The 21,762-nt window shown below is 51.5% G+C and overlaps 1 protein-coding gene across 2 annotated transcripts in view; it reads right to left on the bottom strand.

Annotated features, from left to right (window-relative positions):
* Positions 1–1,518: 1,518 nt before the first annotated feature.
* Ppp2r2c (protein phosphatase 2 regulatory subunit Bgamma) overlaps positions 1,519–21,762 on the bottom strand; it is an 80,351-nt gene continuing 60,107 nt past the window's right edge. For both annotated transcript variants that reach the window (XM_055623975.1, XM_055623976.1), the window contains exons 5-9: positions 21,455–21,632; positions 16,330–16,494; positions 7,678–7,847; positions 6,825–6,916; positions 1,519–4,275 (exon numbers count right to left, since the gene is read on the bottom strand). In XM_055623975.1, coding sequence (XP_055479950.1) covers positions 3,984–4,275; positions 6,825–6,916; positions 7,678–7,847; positions 16,330–16,494; positions 21,455–21,632 — 897 coding nt within the window. In that variant the 3' untranslated portion in view covers positions 1,519–3,983. The remainder of the gene's footprint in view (positions 4,276–6,824; positions 6,917–7,677; positions 7,848–16,329; positions 16,495–21,454; positions 21,633–21,762) is intronic.

Genomic DNA, 21,762 nt, shown 5'->3' with positions numbered 1-21,762 from the left:
AGGGAAGTTACCAATGTGCTGGCCCAGGGCTTCTGGACAAACAGCCACAAATTAGGAGTTTTAGAAGAACACCTATTCATCTCTGCAGTCTGGAGACCTCAAGCCCATTGTGGCTCTCAGTGGGAGAAGTCAAGGTTGGCAGAGCTAGGACCTCTAGAGGCTCCGGCAGTGACATAGCTCAGTCAGTAATGCTTGCTGGGCAAGCATGAGGACCAGATTCCTGGAACCCAAAGGAAAAAAAAAAAAGCCAACCTCAGTGAGGCATGTTTTGTAATCTTGGTACCAGGGATCCCTGGCCAGCTACCATTGGCAAGCCCCAGGCCAGTGAGAGACTAGAGGCCTTTTATAGGGTGGCTGTGGTTCATCCTTTACCTCTCCGGGCAGCCATGGCTGTTGTGTCCTCATGCTGTGCGTGACTCTGAAACTTTTCCGGATGTCATATTCCCTTCTACTAAGGTCAGGATAGTCCCCCACTATAGAGAGCTCAGGAGACCAGATTGGACCTCCTGGGTCATCCAGGACAGTTCCTCTGCCTCAAAGACCATGGGAACAGCCACTATCTTCCGTTAGACTTGATGGACTGAGGTTGCAGTATCAGACGCCAACCTGAGCAGCCACACTGCGCTGGCATTTTGGCCATGATGGTTTGAATCCTGACCTACCCATCTACTAGTTCTACCAATCCAGACATGAGCCTCAGTGTTTCCATGTATGAAATAGGTGTAGTGACAGTAACTCCATCTGCACTCTATTTGAAGCATCTTATGGAGCCTAGGCTAGCCAATCCTGTATCACAGCCTCCTCCAGGGCACAAAGGTTCCGTGAAGGAGCTTTTATCTCATTAGTACCCAGGCGGTCCTAAGGAGCCACACTCTATTTACACACTCGGGTCAGAGGTTAGCCAAATGACACACAACCAGGAAGTGGCCTTCTCATTCTGATGCTGACCTGGAGGCTGTGGATAGATGGCAGCCTTAGCTCCGACTCTACCGCCCTCCTTACCATAAAAGGCCTTAGTGTAAGATCTGGGCTGCAGGGAGTACCAGAGGGAGAAAAGCCCTGATTTTCTAGCAGCAGCCCATTCCCAGAACCCAGAGGCCTCTGCAGTGTGAGGTCACAAAAAGGCACTAGAGTTGAGGCCAGCCAGATAGCACATGCAACTAGGCCAATGCTTCTCTTTTAGCCTCAGTTTCCTTACCTGGGTTTGTGGTGAGTTACACACACCTGCTACAGAGGGGGACAGGCCACCCATCATGAAACACATGCCAGGCACTGGGCTCCGCAACCACCATCTGGGGACCCCCTCCTCCAGGCACAGGGCAGACCTGTAGGACTAGTGTCCCCACTGACTCTATTCCTTCCTCCACTTGGGTTAGGGTCAGAGCCAAAATGACACTGCTGGATTCAGCGCAGTCTGGATGGGAGCCACTCCCTACCCCACCCATCCCGCTGGCTCCCAGTGGCGCCCCCTCCCAGGTCAGCTCTCTAATTAGCAGCCTTCCGAGCCTCCTCTTAGATGTAACATTTGTTATTTTATTGGAAAAAGCTGGTATTAACATATTTATAATTTTATTCAACAGTTGGATAATTTGTGAGACACCGAAGGAAAAAAAAATGCACCTATGAGCCACAGAACCCCAAATGACTGGGCCTGACTGTGTTACCAGCACGTACATACATACCCAACACCCTCCGAGGGCTTTGCCCTCGGAGAAGAATCAAAGCCGAAGAAAACAAAACTCAAAACCCCAACAATGTCGCAATGATTATGGGAAATGCCACATATTCAAGACCAGAGAAACTTAAGCAGAGAAAGATGGCAAAGTCTGCTGCGCCTTTCGAGGTTCTGGTCCTTCTGCCTCTTCTCACACTGCCCCTCCCCCCCTTTACACCTTTTCCTCAATCAATACACACAATATTATTCGCAGTCCGCTCTGGACCTGGGTGATTTCCTGGGGTCCCAAAGACATGCTTTTCTTCTGACATCTTCTTGTCTTTCTTTTTCCTTTCTACTTTGGTACCCAACGTTTAAAACAAGTCTAGAAACCAGGGGCATGTGCAAAAAGACCCCGCCTTTTGAAGACCTTGTAAGATTTGACTTTGAAGAAGGAACGAGTGAAACCTGTGATCTGACAGCAGCATCCCAGCTCCCAGGGCGAGTATCCTCTCTAAAATGCTGAACCGCAAAGGCAGATGGGTGGGCCAGAGATCCAGGCCAGTGTGTAAGGCCCTCTCACCTGGATTTTTGGCTTCCACGGGATTTATATACAACTGGCCACATTCTTCAAATCCTTTACAAGAGGGGAAAGTTGCCCAATCTTTTGATTGCTACCTTGAATCAGGGTCAATATGTACATATAATACTGTCCAGAGCGCCTGAATTTTACAGTGATAGATAAACAAACATTCTTCATTCATGTTGATTTAAAAAAAAAAAAAAAAGAATGTAATGGACCCAGTTTCTGTGTAAATACATGGCCGGAAGTGAGTGTGCATGCGGTTTGTGCTTTGACACACACAAGGATGCCTTGATCCATTGAGGAAAAAAAAAAAAACTCCGTCGCATCTGTTTCCTGGGTGGAAGTCCATGCTGTGAAAACTAAAGCCCCTCTGCTCTCCACTTCCAGGGTCCAAACGCCAAGCTCTGCGTTTTCGGGATTCCAGGAGTGAGGATGGAGCAGGGGTTTCTGAATGGCCACTGACCTACCGCCCTGGGGAGGTCTGAGTAAACGTCCTCTGGGGCTGCCTGGCCGCATGCAACCTCCATGGGGAACAGCCGGGAGGGTGAGGAGAAAGCCTCGAGTACAACATGGGTGAAGAGCATCTGGGGAGGCAAGCCGGATGCCATCTTCTCCATCTTCTCTCTCGTGCCGTCCCGTCACCAGCGCATCTGCTCTGCCTGCACAGCATGGAGATGCTTTTCTTCCAAAGCCTTCCCTTGGAATGCTGCTTGAGGACCAGGCACCAGTGTGGTGGGTTGGAAAGAGCCTATGGAAAAGACCTGCATGGGACCCCAACTCAGCCCTCAGGGGGTGACTCCTTAAGCACCCTGTTTCTCTGCTCAGAGCCTTGGTTTCCTCCTGTGTACAGAGGGGGCGGTAACCACCCTCCAGCTCCAGCAGAGCTTGGCTCTCAGCTGGGATTTACGGAAATGAAGAGACACACTTGCTTCTCGGACATGAGGATTCTACAGTCAAGGACAGGCCCCACCGTCAGCCGTGGGAAGGTGACAGGCTAGCGTGGGAGGGCGACAGCAAAGCCATCATAGAGTGGGCTGTGGGGATCCGGCCACAGTCACCGTGGGCTGAGCACCATGCCCAGCGTGCGGTGGGCACTCACAAACGGACGGCAGTGAGGTGAGGGCTATAGCCACACGGGGTCCCCTGTCCTGCTTCTCAGGACTTGCCCCAGCCTGGAAAACCCACACAAGGAACCCAGCCCTGCCTCACGATTAACCGTAGGACTTCAGCTCTGCCTCTCAGAGCCTGCCCTGGCCTGGCACAAGACAGCCCAAACACCCAAGTGAGGAGCTGGCATTGCCAGCACTCTGAGGATTCACCATCCTAAATCCAACATGAACCAGAAGGGCTGAACCGGGGCATGTGGCTGGCTCCCTTGAGGATCTGAAGATCCTGACTGCACTGTGAACTTCACTCTTTCTCTGAAGCCCCATCACAGACCAGCTTTACTTTCCCTGGTAGAAACTGATCCACTGCAGTAAAATCACCCTGGACATGAATAAAGTCCTGATAATAATGAAAGGCCTAGCCTGAGACAGGTAGGGCGTAAACAAAGGAACCCTGGACCAAGACCCACCAGGCACATCTGTTTTATCACCTGTGACTGAGGCTCCTTCCTTTCCTTTCTTTAAACTGGCAATTACCATCCAAGGCGACTCCATCCTAGGGACTCATGTCCCCACGATGGCCACCATGATCATCCTGCCCCCCTACAGAGGTGGCCAGGAGGGCCACTGAGGCCGGCTAGTGCATGTCAGAATTGACCTTATCCTGGAAGATGTACAGGTTGTTGGTGGCCGCAATGGCAATGATATTCTCGGCTGGGTGCCAGGCCGTGTGCAGGATCTTCTTGGTAAAGTCCAGGCTGTCCACACTGATGTCATCCCGCCGCCGCTTGCCACCCACACACACGCGCCTTGGCTTGAGCACCGCCCTGGGTTTGCTGCTCTCCCTGGAGGCCTCCAGAGTCACATCCCGCTTGGTGTTTCGGTCGAACATGCGGAAGAAGTTGTTGTAGGCCCCTGTCATGATGACACTGGTGAGAGAATGACAGCGGTCAGTGGGGGAGGACAGAGAGGACAGGAACACTCCAGAGCGACGGGCTGTCACTCCCAGGACTGGGAGCTTTGCCTGCCCTTCTGCCACCTTTCTGCTGGCATCCTTGGCCCCCTTCTTACATCTCAGCTGCCATTTCTTCCCATCATTTGTACATAACCCAAGAGAGGCGATCCTTTGGGGTCCCAGGGGCAGAGGAGACAGCGCATGATGCTGAGAGATAACTATGGCTTTCCCAGAGCCCTTGGCAGGCCTACAACCTCAGTGGCTGGCTAAGCCAACAAGTGAATGAATGCTCACTGTCACAGATCACATGGGGTGAAGCCAGGTACCCTGGGAACAGACTTCTGCCTATGCCTCCTGCTCCTTACCTAATCAGGGTTTTCATCTGGTGGGGCATGGGGTGGGTTATCTCCATGATGCACTTAGGAATCGGGCCTGGGCCTAAAGGAAGGATTTGGGGTTGGTTCTAGGGAAGGCTTAAAAAGCTATGGGGAGAGGAGGAGGAAGATGCTCTAGGAGGAAGGAAGCTGATGGCCACAGAAGTGCCACAGAGGAGGGGATATTCAAACCGCTTCAGTGGGTGATGAAAAACATAGGTCTACACCAGTCTTGTGTGTGCAGAGCACAGAACAGACTGCCAAGAGGAACCCAATACCTTGTGTGTATGTGTGTGTGTGTGGGGGGGTCATTCAGCCTGAGGCATTGGCACAAGACCCCATGAAGTCACTTTTCAGAGGGCTGACCCAAGCAAATTTATCTGCCCCTATTTGGAGAGCCAAAATTGGGACTAGAAACAAAGCTGGGTCCTGTGCTTGCACTCAAAGCTGCTGAACAGGAATTCAGGTACCATTGAGGGCTGCTACCCCACAGAGTGACCAGCCATCCACTGGCCCATTTATTAAGGGGTGTAAGCTCCCCATGAGTCCATCAGAGCAGATTGCAGGACTCACACTTGCCTTGAAGGGATGGGGAATTTGTTTCTCCCCTGAGCCTTGGGCTCCTGGGATGCAGGCATTGAAGTCCTGTTCATAGATCAAGCTCAGAGGAAGCCAGAGGCAGAAGGAAGGGACAGATTGTTCTTTATTGCCCATAAACATGGACATCCATTGACTGGACACTCCCAAAGTCCCTCATGCCAGACATCACTTCTACTGGTGGTGGAGGAAACAGTAGAGAGGTGATGAGAATTTGTCATATCATAAATAGCAAGGTACAGGAAGAAAAGCCCAGGAACCTGTGGGGCAAGGCAGAGAAGACAGGGACAGCTTCCTGGAGGAGGAATCAACAGAGTGAAGTAGGTGGAATGTGCTTCGGCAGGATCCAGGGTCAGAGAGAGTAGATGTGGGGGAGAAAAAGGAGAAATGCAGGATGCAAAGGCCCAGAGCTGGGGCTCCACCAGAGGCATGGCAAAGTAAAGGGCAGGCAGAGGTGGCAATCTTCAGCCATCTACCCTAATAGCCCTTAACTGCTGGGTCGGGGTCTCCTTTTTCCAGCAAGTCCCTTACTTGTGAGTCTACCAAGACCTACTCCCACTGTTCACTGGGGGATTCTAAGTGGGTGTGGCTGCCTGTTGGAGAACCGCAGGGATCCTGACTTAGGGAAGATGGGGATGGGGATGGGGTGGGTGGGTGGTCAGACTGAGGCTGAAGCCTGGCTGCCTTCCCTGCTTCGGACTAGAGCTCTACCCTGCCTTCTCTATGTCCTTCAGGCCCCTCTGCTCAGCACTGCTCTGTTCTGACCCCTGCAGAACAGGTGGATCCTGGGGACGAAAGCAGCCCCCAGGTGGGGCCAGTCCTGCTTCCCCTGAGTGGTCTTTTTTCTGTCATCACCACCCCCACCCACAGCCTCAGCTTTGAGCAAAGCCACTCTTACTGGCCACCTCAGAAGCTTTGGAATGTAGGGCAAAGAAGATGCCACCTCCCTGGATGGACAGTTGTTCGGGCGGAGGCTCTCAGGCCGCCATTTCTCACCCGTCAATGCAGGGACAGGGTCAGTGGGGAGGGAGGTGATGCCACAGAGGCTCTGGTACAAAAACGTGTGGTAATATGCTCCCCTGGTCACCTGGAGCCTCTCTCCTCCACCAGGGCAGCAGGATATGTGGCTATCCAGCCACAGACCCTGAGGGGCCGCCTATCAGCCTCTGCACTGAAAGGTCACAGGTAACTAAGTGAGCCTTGACGCCTGGGGGTGGGGGCAAAGAAGCGATTTCCTACCTCCTAGCCGAAAATCTGAGCTGTGGAAGAAAGGGCACACGGAGAGGTGGGCCCTTGGGTACAGCAGGGGGAATGAAGGATGCAATGGGCCCACCCACAAGACATTGTGCTGGGCCCCGGCTGTGGCATCTCAGGAGCCTGTGTCATGCAGTAGAGGTTGTGTCTGAGAGCTGAGTCTGAGAGCTGGGCTGCGAGGGAGGAGACCTGTTGCACACCTCCACCCGGCAGAGGGCAGCACCGTGGTGACAATCGACAGGAAACCCCTCCTAGGGTGAAGGGCCAGGGGCGTGACTGTGTACTGCAGCCGGCTCACCTGTCACTCCCATTCCAGGCACACTCAAACTTGTCAAAGATGCAGTCACTCTCATACAGGGAGCAGAGCTTACTCCGCAGGTAGTCATGGACCTGGTGAGAAGAGGGGACAGGCTGATAAGTGGCCACCAAATAGCCCCCAACCCACCATAGAATGGATAACCTCAGCATAGCCCTGCACACACAGCTGACCCGGAGCTGTGAGCCATGGGGACAGCACCAGGAAAGGGAACAGACAACCTTCAAAGCCCAGAACAAATGCAGCTGCCTCCAGAAAGCCCTGCACCTCCCCCTTGCCAGACACCAACAGGCTGTACTGCACATGTGTTACTTTAATAGCAAACCAGCGTTGTCCTGTGCCCCACCAAGAGACCTGGCATGATGATGAATAAAGCTTCCCCGGAAGTGCCCAGTGGTCCACCCGGCACACTGGCTCAAAAGGCCATCCTGAGGATCTAGAAACATCTCTCATGCTACCACTGAACACAATCCACACACAGATGTTTATAGTGGGGACGGGGGGTGGGGGTGGGGGCAGAAGTCATGCTTACCTACTTACTGGTAAGGCTGTGCATGACAGCGGTTGCATCCGCACCCGGACCTCCTGTCTGACTTCTGTTCCTTCCTCCCCTCCTTCCCCGGAAACTCGGACTCTACATGAGATGTCAGCCCCACGCAGGGACCTCCCTAACCACCCCAAGAACTGGGCTGGGAGCCTCTCTGCAGCTTCATCTGCAACGCAGCATGAAAAGCCTCCACAGCTGGGCTGTGGGGTTATCAGCAGGAGGGGGGGCTCTTTGGGGGGGGTTCATACCACACAGAGGGCCCCGAGGCTGCCAGACCTCCACACACACCTGGTAGGTCTCTATGGGCCTCGACTCCATGTTCAGGTCCCAGACCTTGACTGTGAGGTAATCCCTCGTGAGCATGTAACGCCCACTGTGGCTGAACTTCACGTCGGATACCGAGGAGATGATCTCAGAGAAGAAGGAGCGGTTGCTGGGGTCCTCGGGCTCTTCAAAGACTGTGGAGAAAGAGTCAGCAGCTCTTATCGGCTGTCCTGCCCACAGTGGGAACCGCAGCGGGCTGTATCCACCTGGACCTAGCTGTCTGTACCACCATTCATTCATTCATTCATTCATTCATTCATTCATTCATTCATTCATTCATCAAATCTTCCACTAAACACCTACGAAACCCATGGCTCTAAGGATTTTCCAAAGAGGAAGAGCCAGCCCCCGGAGGGTTCCCTTGTGAAAATTGTGTTAACTTAGTATTTATTGTGCTGTGAACGACCTCCTCCAATCCCCTAATTTTAAAACTTCAGGGTAGTAGCCTAATTATCCCCGTTTTTTTATCACAAAAACTCAGGCTGAGAGTGAATCCACGCACAGATCTCAGGGGTAGATAGATGAAAGTGGGGTAGCTGAACCCGGAGCTATGCTTGATGCAACCCTCTGCTTCCCCCTACTGGCAGTTCAGAATACCAGACTGAAAGTGTCTTGGCAGTCTCTGGTATGCTGGATATTTTTTCCTGGTAGGCCAGACCCTGATGTGGTTCTGGTACTACCTGGTTCCGGATCTTCAGGCCAAGAGCTGCCTCTGTGCACGTGCAGTGGATGCCTGTGGTCAGTGAAAGAATCAGCCTAACTTTGTAACCTATGTTTCTTTTAATTGCCTTATAACTTATATTTTCAAGTTTTAGGCCCATGTTAATTAAAGCCTCTTAGTGCTTCTCCAGAGAACAGAGGAATGTAGAAGTTCCTGACATTAGCCATCTGTGAGGGCAGAGATAAGGAAGAGAACAAGCAGAGATCTCTACAAGGTATAGAGAAAATCACCGGCCGGCGCCTGTGAGATAAACTTTGTTTGGAAACTGGGCCAAATGGCCCCAATCTTCCTGAATAGCTCCTGACCTTTGACCAAAGCCTGTAGCCCCCACTCCTCAGAACAGACACGGGATGAGTTAATCACTCTCCCACCTTTAACTGCGGCTATATCTCATATGGCAGGAAATTCCAAACTGACCTGAAGATCAGATATACCCCAGATATTTATGACAGGGCTGACTGGACCTAAGGGTGCCCAGAACCAACCAATTATTTTAAAAGTTAAATACCTCATCCAATCCTGAATTGCCAAGACTGCAACCCATTAAAACTCCCGTGCTTTGTCCTTTAAAAACCTAAGGCCTTTGTCTCCTAGTGCCACCCCTTGCTGACCAGCAGGGGAGACCCCATTGCACAATAGTCAAAATAAACCCCTTGTGATTTTGCATTGATGATTGGTCTCCTGGGTTCTCTTCATCCCCCTCCGGAAGTTAGCGCTCCCTAGGGTTCCCCCCTTGGGCCTAACAGTCAGTCACATCCCCAAGTGGTGCTGGCAGCGGAGCAGTGGGGATTAAGACTGCCGTGGGGCTGGCATTAACTCACCACCACCTAAGCATCTCCAACCTGTAGAGCCAGCCCCCAGGAAACCACTGAGTGGCAGCCCCACCCAGTGCCTCACTAGAAGCACAGGGCTGGCCAGAACTCCCAAGAGGCTCAGGGCAGAGTCATTCTTTCCATCCCCAAAAGCCCCCGGTAGTGGCCCAGCCCAGGAGGTATGGAAGCACTGATAAACTGGATACAATGATGCTTTTACTGATTAATGTCTAACAACTCTTCATTTCCTGCTCAGCCTCATACAATCAAACCCCAAGAGACAAAGCGGGCCCCTCAAGAACTGACAAGCTCTGGCCCCCATTCTGAGTCCCACCGCCCCCATCTTTTCCTGTCACACTGTCCCTTCTACTGAAGTCTGCAAAGAGCATCCCTGGGAGAGCTCTCGGCCTCACTCCACAGGCTCGTGCTATCAGAGAGACCTCTTCCCACCATGCTGGTTAAAACCACTGTATTGAGAACCTTACGACGGGATGGGGATTTTCGCTGGCTGTCTAGGGGCTGGAGTGGTAGCCATGAGCTGAGAGGTGTGGTGGCTTTAGCAGCTAGGAAGGGCAAGGGAACAGTTGCTCCTAAAGCTTCCAGAAGAGGCATCCCTGCCACACCCTGACCTTATCTCCAACCACGATGGTACAAAAACACACATGCTATTTTAAGCCACTGAGAAGAGCGCTCTCTGGCGGCTCCAGGGCAATATTGTGAGGAGGTTGAGGAAGAACAAATGCTGGTATGGTAAGGGGCTGCTCGGCTCCCACAGCTCCATCCTGAGCGGCTCAACCACCGTTAGCTGCAGGTTTCTGGAGTATTAGGGTATTCAGGTTGCTGATGCCCCATGATGGTGAACCACCATCCCTACCTATTCAGAGCCAACCTCTTGCTCGGTGGTGAGCCCTTCCTTCCCACAGACTCTACTGTCAAAAGCAGAAATAACTGTCTATTCTGAGGAATCACGGATGAATGTTTCTATGGTTACCCTGTCACAATGCCTAGCAGACAACAACCTGGGTTTCTAGTGTCTCCAGGAGAGCTGAGGCCCTGGGTGGGAGTGCAGGAGAGTCAGTATATCCCAGCCTGGCCTGTTTCAGACAGGTCTGGGAAACTACTGTGCTCATTTGACCCTCAGCCTCCTCACCTACTCGGTGGCAGGAATGAGCACACACAGCAATCCACAATGCTTCTCACTCAGTCAGAAGAAAATGGCTGTGTCATCTCTTAGGAAAGGGGCTGTGGACAGAGACCCTGACACCCACACCCTGGCTTTTAAACAGAAGAATGGGAGGCAAAGAACCAAAGAAAGCTCCAAGCTTTTTACACAAATGCAGCTGGAATGATGATCATGGCTGATAAGAAACAACACATGTCTGGTGACTGGGAATCCGATGCTTGATCTCTCAGGAGAACGAAGAACAAACTTGCCCTGAGGGCAAGACCCATCCATCAAAGGCTCTAACAGTGAAAATGCAAAGTCTCTGAAAGAATATAGCCTGGACTGAGAGTCCAGCTGCAGGGGTTCCCTGCACACTGCTAAGGCACCAGTCTCCCTGGGGTTAGCCCACAGAAGCTGATACAGCTATAACCCCAGGAGGCCAGGCTACACGTCGCACTGGCAGCAGAATTCAGCAGTGCCACCCACGGGGCACTGGTTTCATAGGCAGGAAATGTTCCAGAGCGAGGAGGTCATGGAAGCTTGCACCAAAGTTCCAGAAAGCCACTACGGCCAGATTGTGTGGTAGTAAAACATTCCCTGAAGGCCCTGAAGGCTCTGAAGGCCACTGTGTGAAGCTCAGAAGGTAAAGACTATGTTTCAGTGGAGACCCAAGGATACGGGAGATGCCAGGACCCTGGGGCATCCACCAAGGAAATGCAGGCGCAAAGCAGACCTGGCCTAAGAGAGAGACTCTGTGCTGAGGGCAACAGAGCTGGAAAGTGGAGCTACTTAAGCTCTTTGCTGCCTTGTTGAGTCCAGCAAGCGTCAGATACTTGGAGCTGAAAGACTGGTGTTTACCCTGATGGTTTGGTCTTGCTTTAACTGTTCCTTTCTATGACTTCACCCTTCCTATATTACACTGAGTTATTGTATGTTTTAATTTTACAGACTCATAATTAAGAGATTGCCTTGCATCTTAGATAAGACTTAGCTAAGACTTTCAAGTGATGGTGGAATGCCAAAGACCATGGGGACTTTTGAAATTGAACTGAACAGTTTGTGCTATGAGATGAGCCTACGGAGATAAGAAGTTTCAAAAAAAAAAAAAGTAAGGCTTAAAAGTAATGTGTTGGGGTGTCAAATTAGCAAGAGGTACAACTGTGATGGCGATATTGACTGTCAACTTGACAGGACCTAGAATCACCTAGGAGACAGGTCTCTAGGCACATCTGTGAGGGAGTACATGATTAGGTTAACAGTGCTGTGAAGCCCCATCCTAAAAGCTGGTGGCATCATTCCCCAGGCTTCAGCCGTGAACCGCATAAAAAAAAAAAAAAACTGAACACCAACATTTCTCTCTCTCTGCTTCCTGACTGTGCATGTGATTTAACTAGTCACCTCATGTTTCTACTGACATGACCTCCCTATGACAGCTCCCAAAGAAACTGGGACAAATGGCCAACTGAGGTGCCCGTTTAGCATACCAAAGAGCATGCTGGCTGCCAGGCTCACTCAGTGTCTGCAATTCCTCTCTGCTCTTCTCACTCCTGTCTCCTTCCCTAAACCTCTCCATCCAGGGGCTTTGCTTCCCTGCCCCACCTTCTCTTTCCTCTATAATGCCACCATTTTGGCCATGCACTTGGTTCTTTTGGCCCTTGGCTCTCTCTTGGCCTCTTGGTTTGCTTGGCTCCCTCTTGGTTCCCTCTCCTTTGTTCCCTCTCTCCTCTTCCCCTCTCTATGATCCTCTCTCCTCTCATGGCCTTGTCCAGTCTAGACTCTTCCAGATGCCTCTGGATGTACTCTACCTCATATCTACAATTGAAACTTTCCCTTCAGTCATACCTAGAAGCAGTCATGTCCTCATCTGCATTCAGCAACCACAATGAACGGTAACATCATATTGTGTGCCAGGTTAAACCTTTTCTACCTTATTGCTTTTGCTAGGGTATTTCATCACAGCAACAGGAAAAGAAACAAAGGCAGGTACTAATCCAAAAAGAGAAATTGAACTTAGTGACAAAAACAAACAAAATCATGAGGCTAGAGAGATGGCTCAGTGGTTGAGTGTGTACTGCTCTTCCAGAAGATCCCAGGTTGGTTCCCAGCACCCACATCAAGTGACTCACAACTGCCTGCAACTCCAGCTTCAAGGAATGATGACCTCTTCTGGCCTCTGTGGGTACTGCACCCACATGCACATACCTAACCCAGAGATACAGACTTATGATTTAAAAAATAAAATAAAATAAACCCTAGTGTTTAAAAAGCAAAAAAAGTCTCTCCCTCACAAGGACCCCTGGCTGATGTACACACAACCTATACAAGACTCTGAGGGGCAGTAGTACTATGCCATCCTCAGGAAAAAGGAAGAGAGCTGCCAAGTTCTTGGCAGGGGTGTACAATGATTGTAACAACACTGCAGAGAGCGTGGGAAGAGTCACCTATGCACCCAGATACAAGTACTCTTAAACCTGTAGACGGCCATGTGCCATGCAGTCCTGTGTATGTACAGGACCACCAGCCTGCAGAGAGGCCTAGACATGCCGATGTGGTCAAAGCTTCCAGGTGAGTCACTGGGCAACCAGGCAATGGGCTCCGAGAATTCTTCAGAAGAGACCTGGCCCTGAGGCCAGCCAGCTCTCTCCAAAGCCCTCAGTGGTGGCACCTTCTGTACGTCAGCCTTGCAGAAGCCTTCAAGTACCACAGCACAATACAGACACAAGCCTGTGGGCACTCTGTACCCGATAGCAGGCGTGGGATGAACAGAGCTCACTTTGCGAACAGAGCTCCCTGCAAAGCGAGCTCTCCCTCTCCCATACCTGACTCCGTGAGGCTCCAGCATCACCAGGCATACGACAGTCACATGACAGGGTGACTTCTTAGGTCTGAGCTCAGGAGATGCACAAGGGACTCACAGAAGCTGCCCTGGTGGGTGCAGCTTTCTCACTCTCCTGTAACACCCCAAGCATCTGGATGTCATAGAGGCCACGTGGTTCCGGCTGCCACCTCTACAGAGCACACAGCCAGTACCAAAAGCCTCTCCCTGCCTGAAACACACACACACACACACACACACACACACACACACACACACACACACTCCTTCTTAATTTTAACATGAAGATACACAGACAAATTCCAAAACACCACCACTGTCTCATGATCTACCACACTATGTCTTGACGTCTTCCTTCCTGGTACTTTCTCTGCTTCAATTTTGGGAGCCAAGCAGTATTGCTCTGCCTCTCATTCCCCCCACCGAACCTGTCAATGCAATAGCTTCCATAGCTTCCCTGTGCCACTAAAGACCCTCTAAACAGTTGAAGGTTTTTAAATGGATCTCTTAAATGGGAGTCACCACTGCCAGTGCCTCATGTACTCTGCTGGACCAGTGGGGTGACTCTGGCTTCTGAAGAGTCACACTGAAGGAGATATCACAAAGCCTCTCCCAGGGAACTCAGAGAGAGCTCAATCCAGAGCAGGCCCGGCCCCCCTCTCCTTTCCATCTTTTCTTGCACAGTCTGACAAAGAGCTGAATATGGATCCAATTCAGGAACGTGTGCCATCTAAGCCAGCAGGGAGTGAGCCCAGGTGTTTGGGCCAATGCCCCATGGTGGTAGAAGGATGGCCACAGCTATGTCTGTCTTAATCCTCAGAACCTATAAATGTCACACAGAGAGAGAGAGAGAGCAAAGGGAATTAAGGCCAAACACAGCATGAAGAATGTTTGTTCACCTGCTAATCTTGAGAAGAATTGTCACCCCAGTTCACCCTGTGGGCCCAGTGTGAAGGCAAGGATCATCATGTAAGAATGAGCAACTGAGTTCAGTACAAGTCTCAACACGGTTCTGAAGATAGGAGGAGGTGGCAGGAGTGGCCCCTGAGAGTTGGAGAGCAAGGGGCACTGGCTGCCTGAGAGTTACAGGGGCCCCACGTGCCCTTCGCTAGGTCTGGTCAGTGAGGCTCACACCACACTTCTGACAGATTACTCTAAGACAATGAACTTGTGCTCATCAGAAGGCTCGGGTGGTGGCTGACGTGGCCCAGCTGCAGGAAGTCGAGGGGTGTGTGTGTATGTGAGGCTGTCTCTGCCCTCAATCACCCGGACCTCTCAGGTCTCCCTTCCCATCCCGTCGAACACAGTTCTGGGATATAGTGTGAGGAGAATTTTGAGTGCTTGCGAGGATGCTCTGAGAAAACAAGATAAGAGGCTTGTGGCTTCGGTTTCTTGAAAACACAGGCTTGTTTTTAAAGTGTGTTTTCATGATTCTCCCAGGTGTAGTGGATAGAAGTGAGTTTGCTTCGGATTACTTACTATCGCTTGCTGCTGTTACTCAATTCAATGTTTATGCCTTTATGGAAAAACATCTTCTTGCCTCGTGTGGCTTCTCCTTGTGACTGTGTACAACTAGAACTCATGAGAATGTCACCCATGTGACCTTCCTTAACACTCAGAGTATAACTTGTCTGATGCTTTGAATAAAGGTGGTTATCGCATGAGACTTTATTCTGCCTCATTTATTGGCTCCATTCTCCCAGGTCCCACCATCTTTAGAGTGGTGACACCACCCCATGCTGATAACCCCATAGTTTCTACCTCAGTGAAGACCCTGACCATCAACATCTGTCTATCTACTATTCCATGTCCCATCAAGTCCAGTGAATAGCCCATCACTGAGCCCCAAATCCACCACCCCAGGTCTGTACACCCCACTTCTATCCATCTAGACGATAGCCCAACCTCTCCCAGCACTCACACCCAGCAGCCACCCTGACCATCCATACCTTCCAGGCAGAGCTCAGCCCTGCCTCTCGAGAGCACTTTGTGGGGCTACATGGTCCCCTCCCCAGCTGTCTTTTCTCTCTGCAATGCTTGTTCTGTATTCTGACCAACACCATCACCTCCCGGCACATCCTTGCTTGCCATCCTCCCAAGGCCTAAATAAAACTCAGCTTCCCCCTCACCATGGTGGCTCCCCAGTTGTCCTGCCCTGCTCGCTGATACCCCTCTACCTTTTCCACCTGCCCAAATCATCTTTGGTAAAGCTTCCATCTTGAAGCATTTGCCTCCTGTCATCCCCTCCTTCCAAGGCCTTCATAACTTCAGAGTGTCTGTTCCTGGGTAACATGCATGAGACCACCCCTGCCCCTTTAATAGCCCCATCCCTGACTGGTGGTATTCTACCTACCCCATGACAGGAACCCACCAAGGAGCCTACCAAAGGTTCCTGAAACATGGAGTATGGGCAAGCCTGGGGAAGAGCTGCAGGATGGGGCATGGGGACAGAACTTGGCCAAGGAATGGGAAAGGAACTGGAGGCTCAGCCTGACCCCATTATCCAGCAGAACCTGGCTTCTGGGGGAGAAGCAAGACTCCATCACTCAACAGCCTAAACTGTCTGCACCTCAACTTCTCTAAGCACCTCCAGGGCCAACTGGAATCATCCACTCATTCGTTCAGAATTGTTTCCAGAGCTTGTCACAGGCATTAGGGACAGGTGGGTGCTAGACAAGAGGGAAAGAGCCCTATCCTCCTAGTGGGGCCCGCCTTGATAGCATGGGGTAGGTGGTCCTTCAAGGCCCTCTGATGACTGGGGCCACAGTCTGAAGCCTTAGGCCCATCCTTGAGGCCTCCATTTTCTCTCTGGTTACAGAGGCTCACTCAGATTGATGTGACTATCACCTGAGACAGGTAGAGAGTGTTGCCAGAGGGTTCAGAAATGCCTGTTGCTGTTTTAGTCTCTATCCCTGGGCTTCATAGATGCCTGCTGGTGGACTCTGGAACAGGAAGTGAGCATTACATACCAAGGAACTCATTGGGTGCTTAGGAGAAGAGAGGCAGCTGCTGGCTAGAACAGCTCCACCCACCCCACCCCCGGCAACTTGCCGGTCCCAATGTACCTACAGCAGAGACTTACGCTTGGAGTGCTTGTCGCACAGGGCAGCTGCTCGCATGTCACAGAGCCTCAGGGAGCCCTTGCTGCTGCTGTAGACGAAGAGGTTGCAGTGGTGGGGATGGAACTCGGATGCTGTGATCACCTCTGTGAGGTCCTCCATGTTGGCTGGCTTGATGTCTACAATATCTGGGTTGGTGAGGTCAAGGGCACAAGGATTGACGGTGCTATTGCTTTCTTCTCTCCATAAGGCCCATGTCAGACCAACCATGTCTGCGTGGCTTCTCTGGTTCTAATCCCCCTACACACACACATAAATGTCCCAGACCTTAGTCCCCCAAGCCACGGAGTTACACGGAAGACTGCTAGTCAGTACTTCTTCCCAGTACTTGCCCTGCAAAGCGGAACTCATAGCCTCTTAGAAGAGTGCTTGCCAGGTTCCCAGCCTGCAGTCACCATGGACTGTTCTCCACAGCCCACCTCCCTCTCAGAAGCCAAGCAGAAGGGGTGCTTACTGTCCCTGTGCCCTGTGACAGTGAGCTGTCCCCCACAGGCTTGTATAATGCTGGATGCTTGTCCTCTAGTCACTGCTATTTTGGGAGGTCATGGAACTTTTAGGAGTGGGTCACTAGGGATAGGCCTTTGACACTAACACCTGCTCCTTGTTCCTGCCTTACTCTTCATCCCCTGGGCCACCCTAATATAAACAGGCTCTGGCATTCACTCCCATGGCCATGAGCCATGCTGCTCCACCATGCCTTCCCTGCCAAGGTCTCAAATTGTGAGCCAAAATAAACTTTTCCTCCCATCAGGGGATGTGGTCAGAGAGACTCAGATGGTAAGAGATAGATGCACTCCCTCCACGCTGGGCCATGGGCACTTTTCCGGAGTAGTTTCACATCTCTGCTCATCTGAACTATGTCTGGACCACATGGATGAGTTTGTTAACCCAGCGCCTCTACCCCTTCTCCCCAGTGGGACAATGTTCTCTGATCTGAGGCAGCCCTACACTCAGCTCTGACCTATGTCCTAGAGACTCCAGGACCAGGAATGCAGGAATGCTGGGATATGGTTTGCCTGGGCTGGATGGAAACAGAGTATAGGATTCTGGGGCCTGGAGTTACACCCCTGCAAGAGTAGAAGGGCATCCTACAGTCTGTGGGCATCCAGCCAAGCACGTGGTCATGGAGTCTAGGAACTGGTCAGTGCCTGCTGGGTAGCAAAGTGGCCTTCAGGCTTTGGGTGTCCAGCTAAATGCATGGTTATGGGTCTCATGGACTGGCAAATGCTATCACCTGGCTGCTGTCGGGTGCCATTGGAATGGAAGCTATTAAGTACTGAGAGAGCACATATTACTTACTTCTCTTCTTGCTTCAACAAAATGCCTGGCAAGGGTAGGATTAAGGTTGGTGAAGCATGCCTTTAATCCCAGCACTCAGGAGGTAGATGCAGGGTCAGTTAATTTGAGGTCATCCTGATCCACACAGCAATTTCAGGGTCAGCCAATGATATATAGTGAGACCCTGTCTCAGAGTGAGGGAGTGCAGAAAGAAAAAAAAAAAAAAACAATATGGATGATCATTTTAGCCCACAGTTCTAGGGCAGATAGTCCATCAGGGCAGGAAGTATGGGGGCAGCTATCATAATACACATGCAGCCAGGAGCAATGAGAAAGATGGATTCTGACTTTCTCCTTTCCTCCTTTCCTGGACCTGAGCCCACTGAATGGCATCATCTACATTTGAGATGAATCTTCCCTCTTTTCTCAATGGAATTTAGATAATCCTCACACACATGCTCAGAGATTGGTTTCCATGGAGATTCCAAGATTAATCATCACAAATTATTCTACTAAATTTCACTGAAACTATGCTAAAACAGGGGCTTACAGGAGACCCCTGACAAGGAGGTGGCTGTGGGATAAACACACATCACAAATCACTGAACACACCTCTCTTTGCATGCCGTGTCAGTAAGGACTTCTAGATACCCTCAACTGGGACTGCTCCAGGTGGCCTTAATTTTGGAGAACAGGTCACAAGTTAGTTGGGCTGGGTGTCAGGTCTTAACTCTCTGGAATATGCTATACCACACAGGAACCTCACATCCCTTCCATAAGCCACAGTTTCTCCATATGCAAAATGGGGGCTTAGATGTGATTGGAAAACAGTGGTTCCTTTCAAGGACTGACCAGGGAATGGGGGCAGTAGCACAATTCTGTAATTCAGAGGGGTTGTTGAGATGACAGCACTCCTCCTGGCTTTCCCAGGTGGACTGTAGCCCAAACACAAGTGTCCTTATTAGAAATGCACAGAAGAAGGAGTGGCATGGGTGCAGGGGCTGGGGGTGGGAGACAGACATACATACTGAGTGACTCTGTGATGGGGACTGCAACCACCACCAGGGATTAGAAGAGACTGACAAGAGGATAGGCTGCCAGGTATAGCCCTGAAAGGCAGCTGGGGCTCTACACCTGGCTACACCCCAGTGTGGGCCACTCAGCCTACAGGTCAGGTGAGAGACTGCCAAGCTACTGCAGAGCCAGGCTGTTTTGGCCCCAGAGTGGCATCTGTGGTCTTTCCTGCCAAGGACACACAGGGAACACGAGTCACATGGACCCCTGCAGCGTTGTCAAGGCTGTAGGGACTTTCAGATACTGTCCTTTATCTCCTGCTGCCAAGGGCCTTGACCGATCCCTTGAAGACCAGCTGGAGTCATGCTATCTCCTTGGACTGGTGAGTTGTGGAGAGGAGGTGGGGTGAGGGGTGTCCCATGGTTTCCATTAATTGAGTCTCAGCATCCATACTATGCAAAGGTGGGGATTCCCTGCTAACCATCCCGAGTCTGGACCTTGAGGTGGAGAATCAATGGCTTGTTCTAGCAAAACATCAAGGGAGAAGCAGGCACAGAGGGCAGAGAATCAATATACCAACCCCTATCCCCTGGACATTAGTGGAAACACCAGGAGACAAGCTAGCTGTAGAGAGGTAACAATGAACCTTCAGACACAGCAATAGCCTGGGCATAAGGCAACATGGAGCCCATCCCTGAAGAAAGTAGGATGATTGGTGAGGAGGGACACACCCAGAGCCACATGTGGAGCTGTGGAAGAAGGGGCTGGCTTCCAAACATCAGGGTGGGCAGAGCAGGGTAGGCCTTCCCGCATCCTCAGCACCCCAAGGACCCTGATGCTGCGTGGCTACCGCTTGTCACTCAACAAGGCAGATGCCAAGTATAAATGGAGGCTTCATGAGAGAGAATACAGAAGCCCCCTGGGCTCCACAGACTGCATCGGGCAAGGCATGACGCTCATCCACACGTCTTCCCAGGAGCCTGCTCTCAAGACAAGAAGATGTTGTCATGGCAACCAAGTAGTGGCTGGAGTGAGGCAAGAGGCAGATCTGCCAGAACCCTGCAGAAGGGCCTCCTGTGTGTCGAGCCCCCGAGGCCTTCCACACATAGAGACGATCTAAAAAAAGAATTGGTTTTTCTCCAGAAGACCGGGTTGCAAACAAGAGCTGAGGGCACTCAATGCACAGCATGTGAGATCCTAGACACAGTTCCTGGCTGCTGCAGCACAATACGAAAGGTGAGTGGGAGAAGCCTCGGGCACCTAGTTCTCAGAGGTTGGGAACCTAGAAGCCCAAAGTGAAGGTAAGGACAGGGTGGGAGCCTCCCAAATCCAACTGCTGTCATTTCCCTAGTGTCACCTGTTCTCCTCCCTGTGTCCTCTGCTGGCGGATCCCTGTGTCAGCACCCTCATCATCTTCAGCCAAGAACACCAGTCACTGGACCCCTAAAAGCCTCTGAACACAGCGACTGCAGATCAGCCTCATCATGAGATCCCAGACAGGGCTTAAGCACAGGAACAGGGACAGCACCCAAGCCACCTCTGGGTCTTCAGCACGTGACACACACCCCTTCCTCCGGTGAACAAGCCAGTCATCCCTTGTCACTAGCTTACCAGTCACTTTCACAAAATTGGAGCCACACACAAGTTGGACACAGCATTCTACAGCAGCCATGTTGGTCCCCTAGTTCCCATGGAGACATGTCCACTGACATGCTCTCCTTTCCACTCTCCCTCAGCAGCACAGGTTCACCGATCAATAATCCCACTCCCGTTCACATACACCTTCTACTCCAGGCCCACAGAGTCACTTGGCAAAGGCCCAAAGGCTTCCTCTTTGCCTACATGCTTCCTATGGCCCCCAGGAGAGGTGGATAAAGGAAGTGCTCAGCACACGCTGTCCTGTCCCCAAGACACAAGCACCAGTCACCGAGACTCCTGCGTGTCAGGGCCTTATATGCTTGGTGCCAGCAACCAAGCCTATCGTTTGGTCTGGCACACAGTGGGTGCTTGATAGACACCTGCTGGTGAATGCTGTGCTCTTTGACATGGGTGAGCATAACTTCTGTATTCCAGATGGGACAAGGAAGACAGGAAGGAGAAGGTTCAGTGTTGGGATGATCAGCTCTCTTTCCTTAGTCACAACTAACTCGCTCTAATGTCTTGTGGCCACCTAGGTCCAAAGACAGCTACAACACAACCCAAACCAACAAAGTCAACATTTCTTACTATCTCTATTCCATCATAGTTCTTGCCCCTCACTTGTCATCTTTGAGCTCAGGCTCCATGACTCAAGTGCCTTACTGGAAGGGGCTTACAACAGTACCTACCTCACTGAGTGGGAGCCCAGCACATGAAACTTCAATTAGTATGACTGTCATTAATAGTCCACACAGCAGTGACAGGGTAGCAGCCTGCCCGCCCTGGATCGGCCCTGACCTCCCCAAGCTTGGTGCAGGCTGTGCTCACTGTCCTGTAAGTGGTCCTTTCCTTAGAGGCTAGAGGAGAGGCAGTCATCCTCCTCTCCTCCAGGGCACACTGCCTCTATCTCTCTTGCTCCTTCATGGACCCTATGAGGGCCCAAGGTGATGGAGATCATTGCCCTTCTAAGGAGGCATTGGGTACAATAGAGCCCTCAGCAGCTGTGTCTTTAGAGTGATCCCACACCCAGCTCCTTTACACTCTAGATGGGATGGTTCTTCAGTAAGGAAGCTGCTGAGGCTGAAGACCCCTCCCCCAAGCCAGTGTGCTGATATGCCACCCTGAAGCCGCTTCCCTGCAGGTCGAGGCCAAGGATACTGAAGCTCCGATCAGTGATGGCCAGATGCCAGAGGTTGATGCGTAGGTCATCTGCCGACATGTACGTCTCACAGTCGCTGTTGACAGAGATGGAGTTGATGTGGTAGGTGTGGCCATTGGCAAAGATCCTCCTCGGGCTCACCTCCACCATCAGGTCCATGGGCTTAAGCACAGGCACCTGCAGAGAAGAGGCATTCAGAGCTGCAAGGGCAGGGAAGGGGGAGGGGCCTGGGACACACAGTCTTAATGGAGGGCTGCCACACCCAAGCAGGGTATGAAATAAGTGGTCACAGATGGTCTCACCATGT

Source organism: Psammomys obesus, unplaced genomic scaffold, assembly GCF_907164565.1.
Source record: "Psammomys obesus unplaced genomic scaffold, mPsaObe1.curated_primary_1811, whole genome shotgun sequence".
In the NCBI taxonomy this organism is placed as follows: Eukaryota; Metazoa; Chordata; class Mammalia; order Rodentia; family Muridae; genus Psammomys; species Psammomys obesus.
The sequence above is the reverse complement of the archived record's forward strand: the minus strand, read 5'-3'. Positions and strand labels throughout refer to the sequence as shown.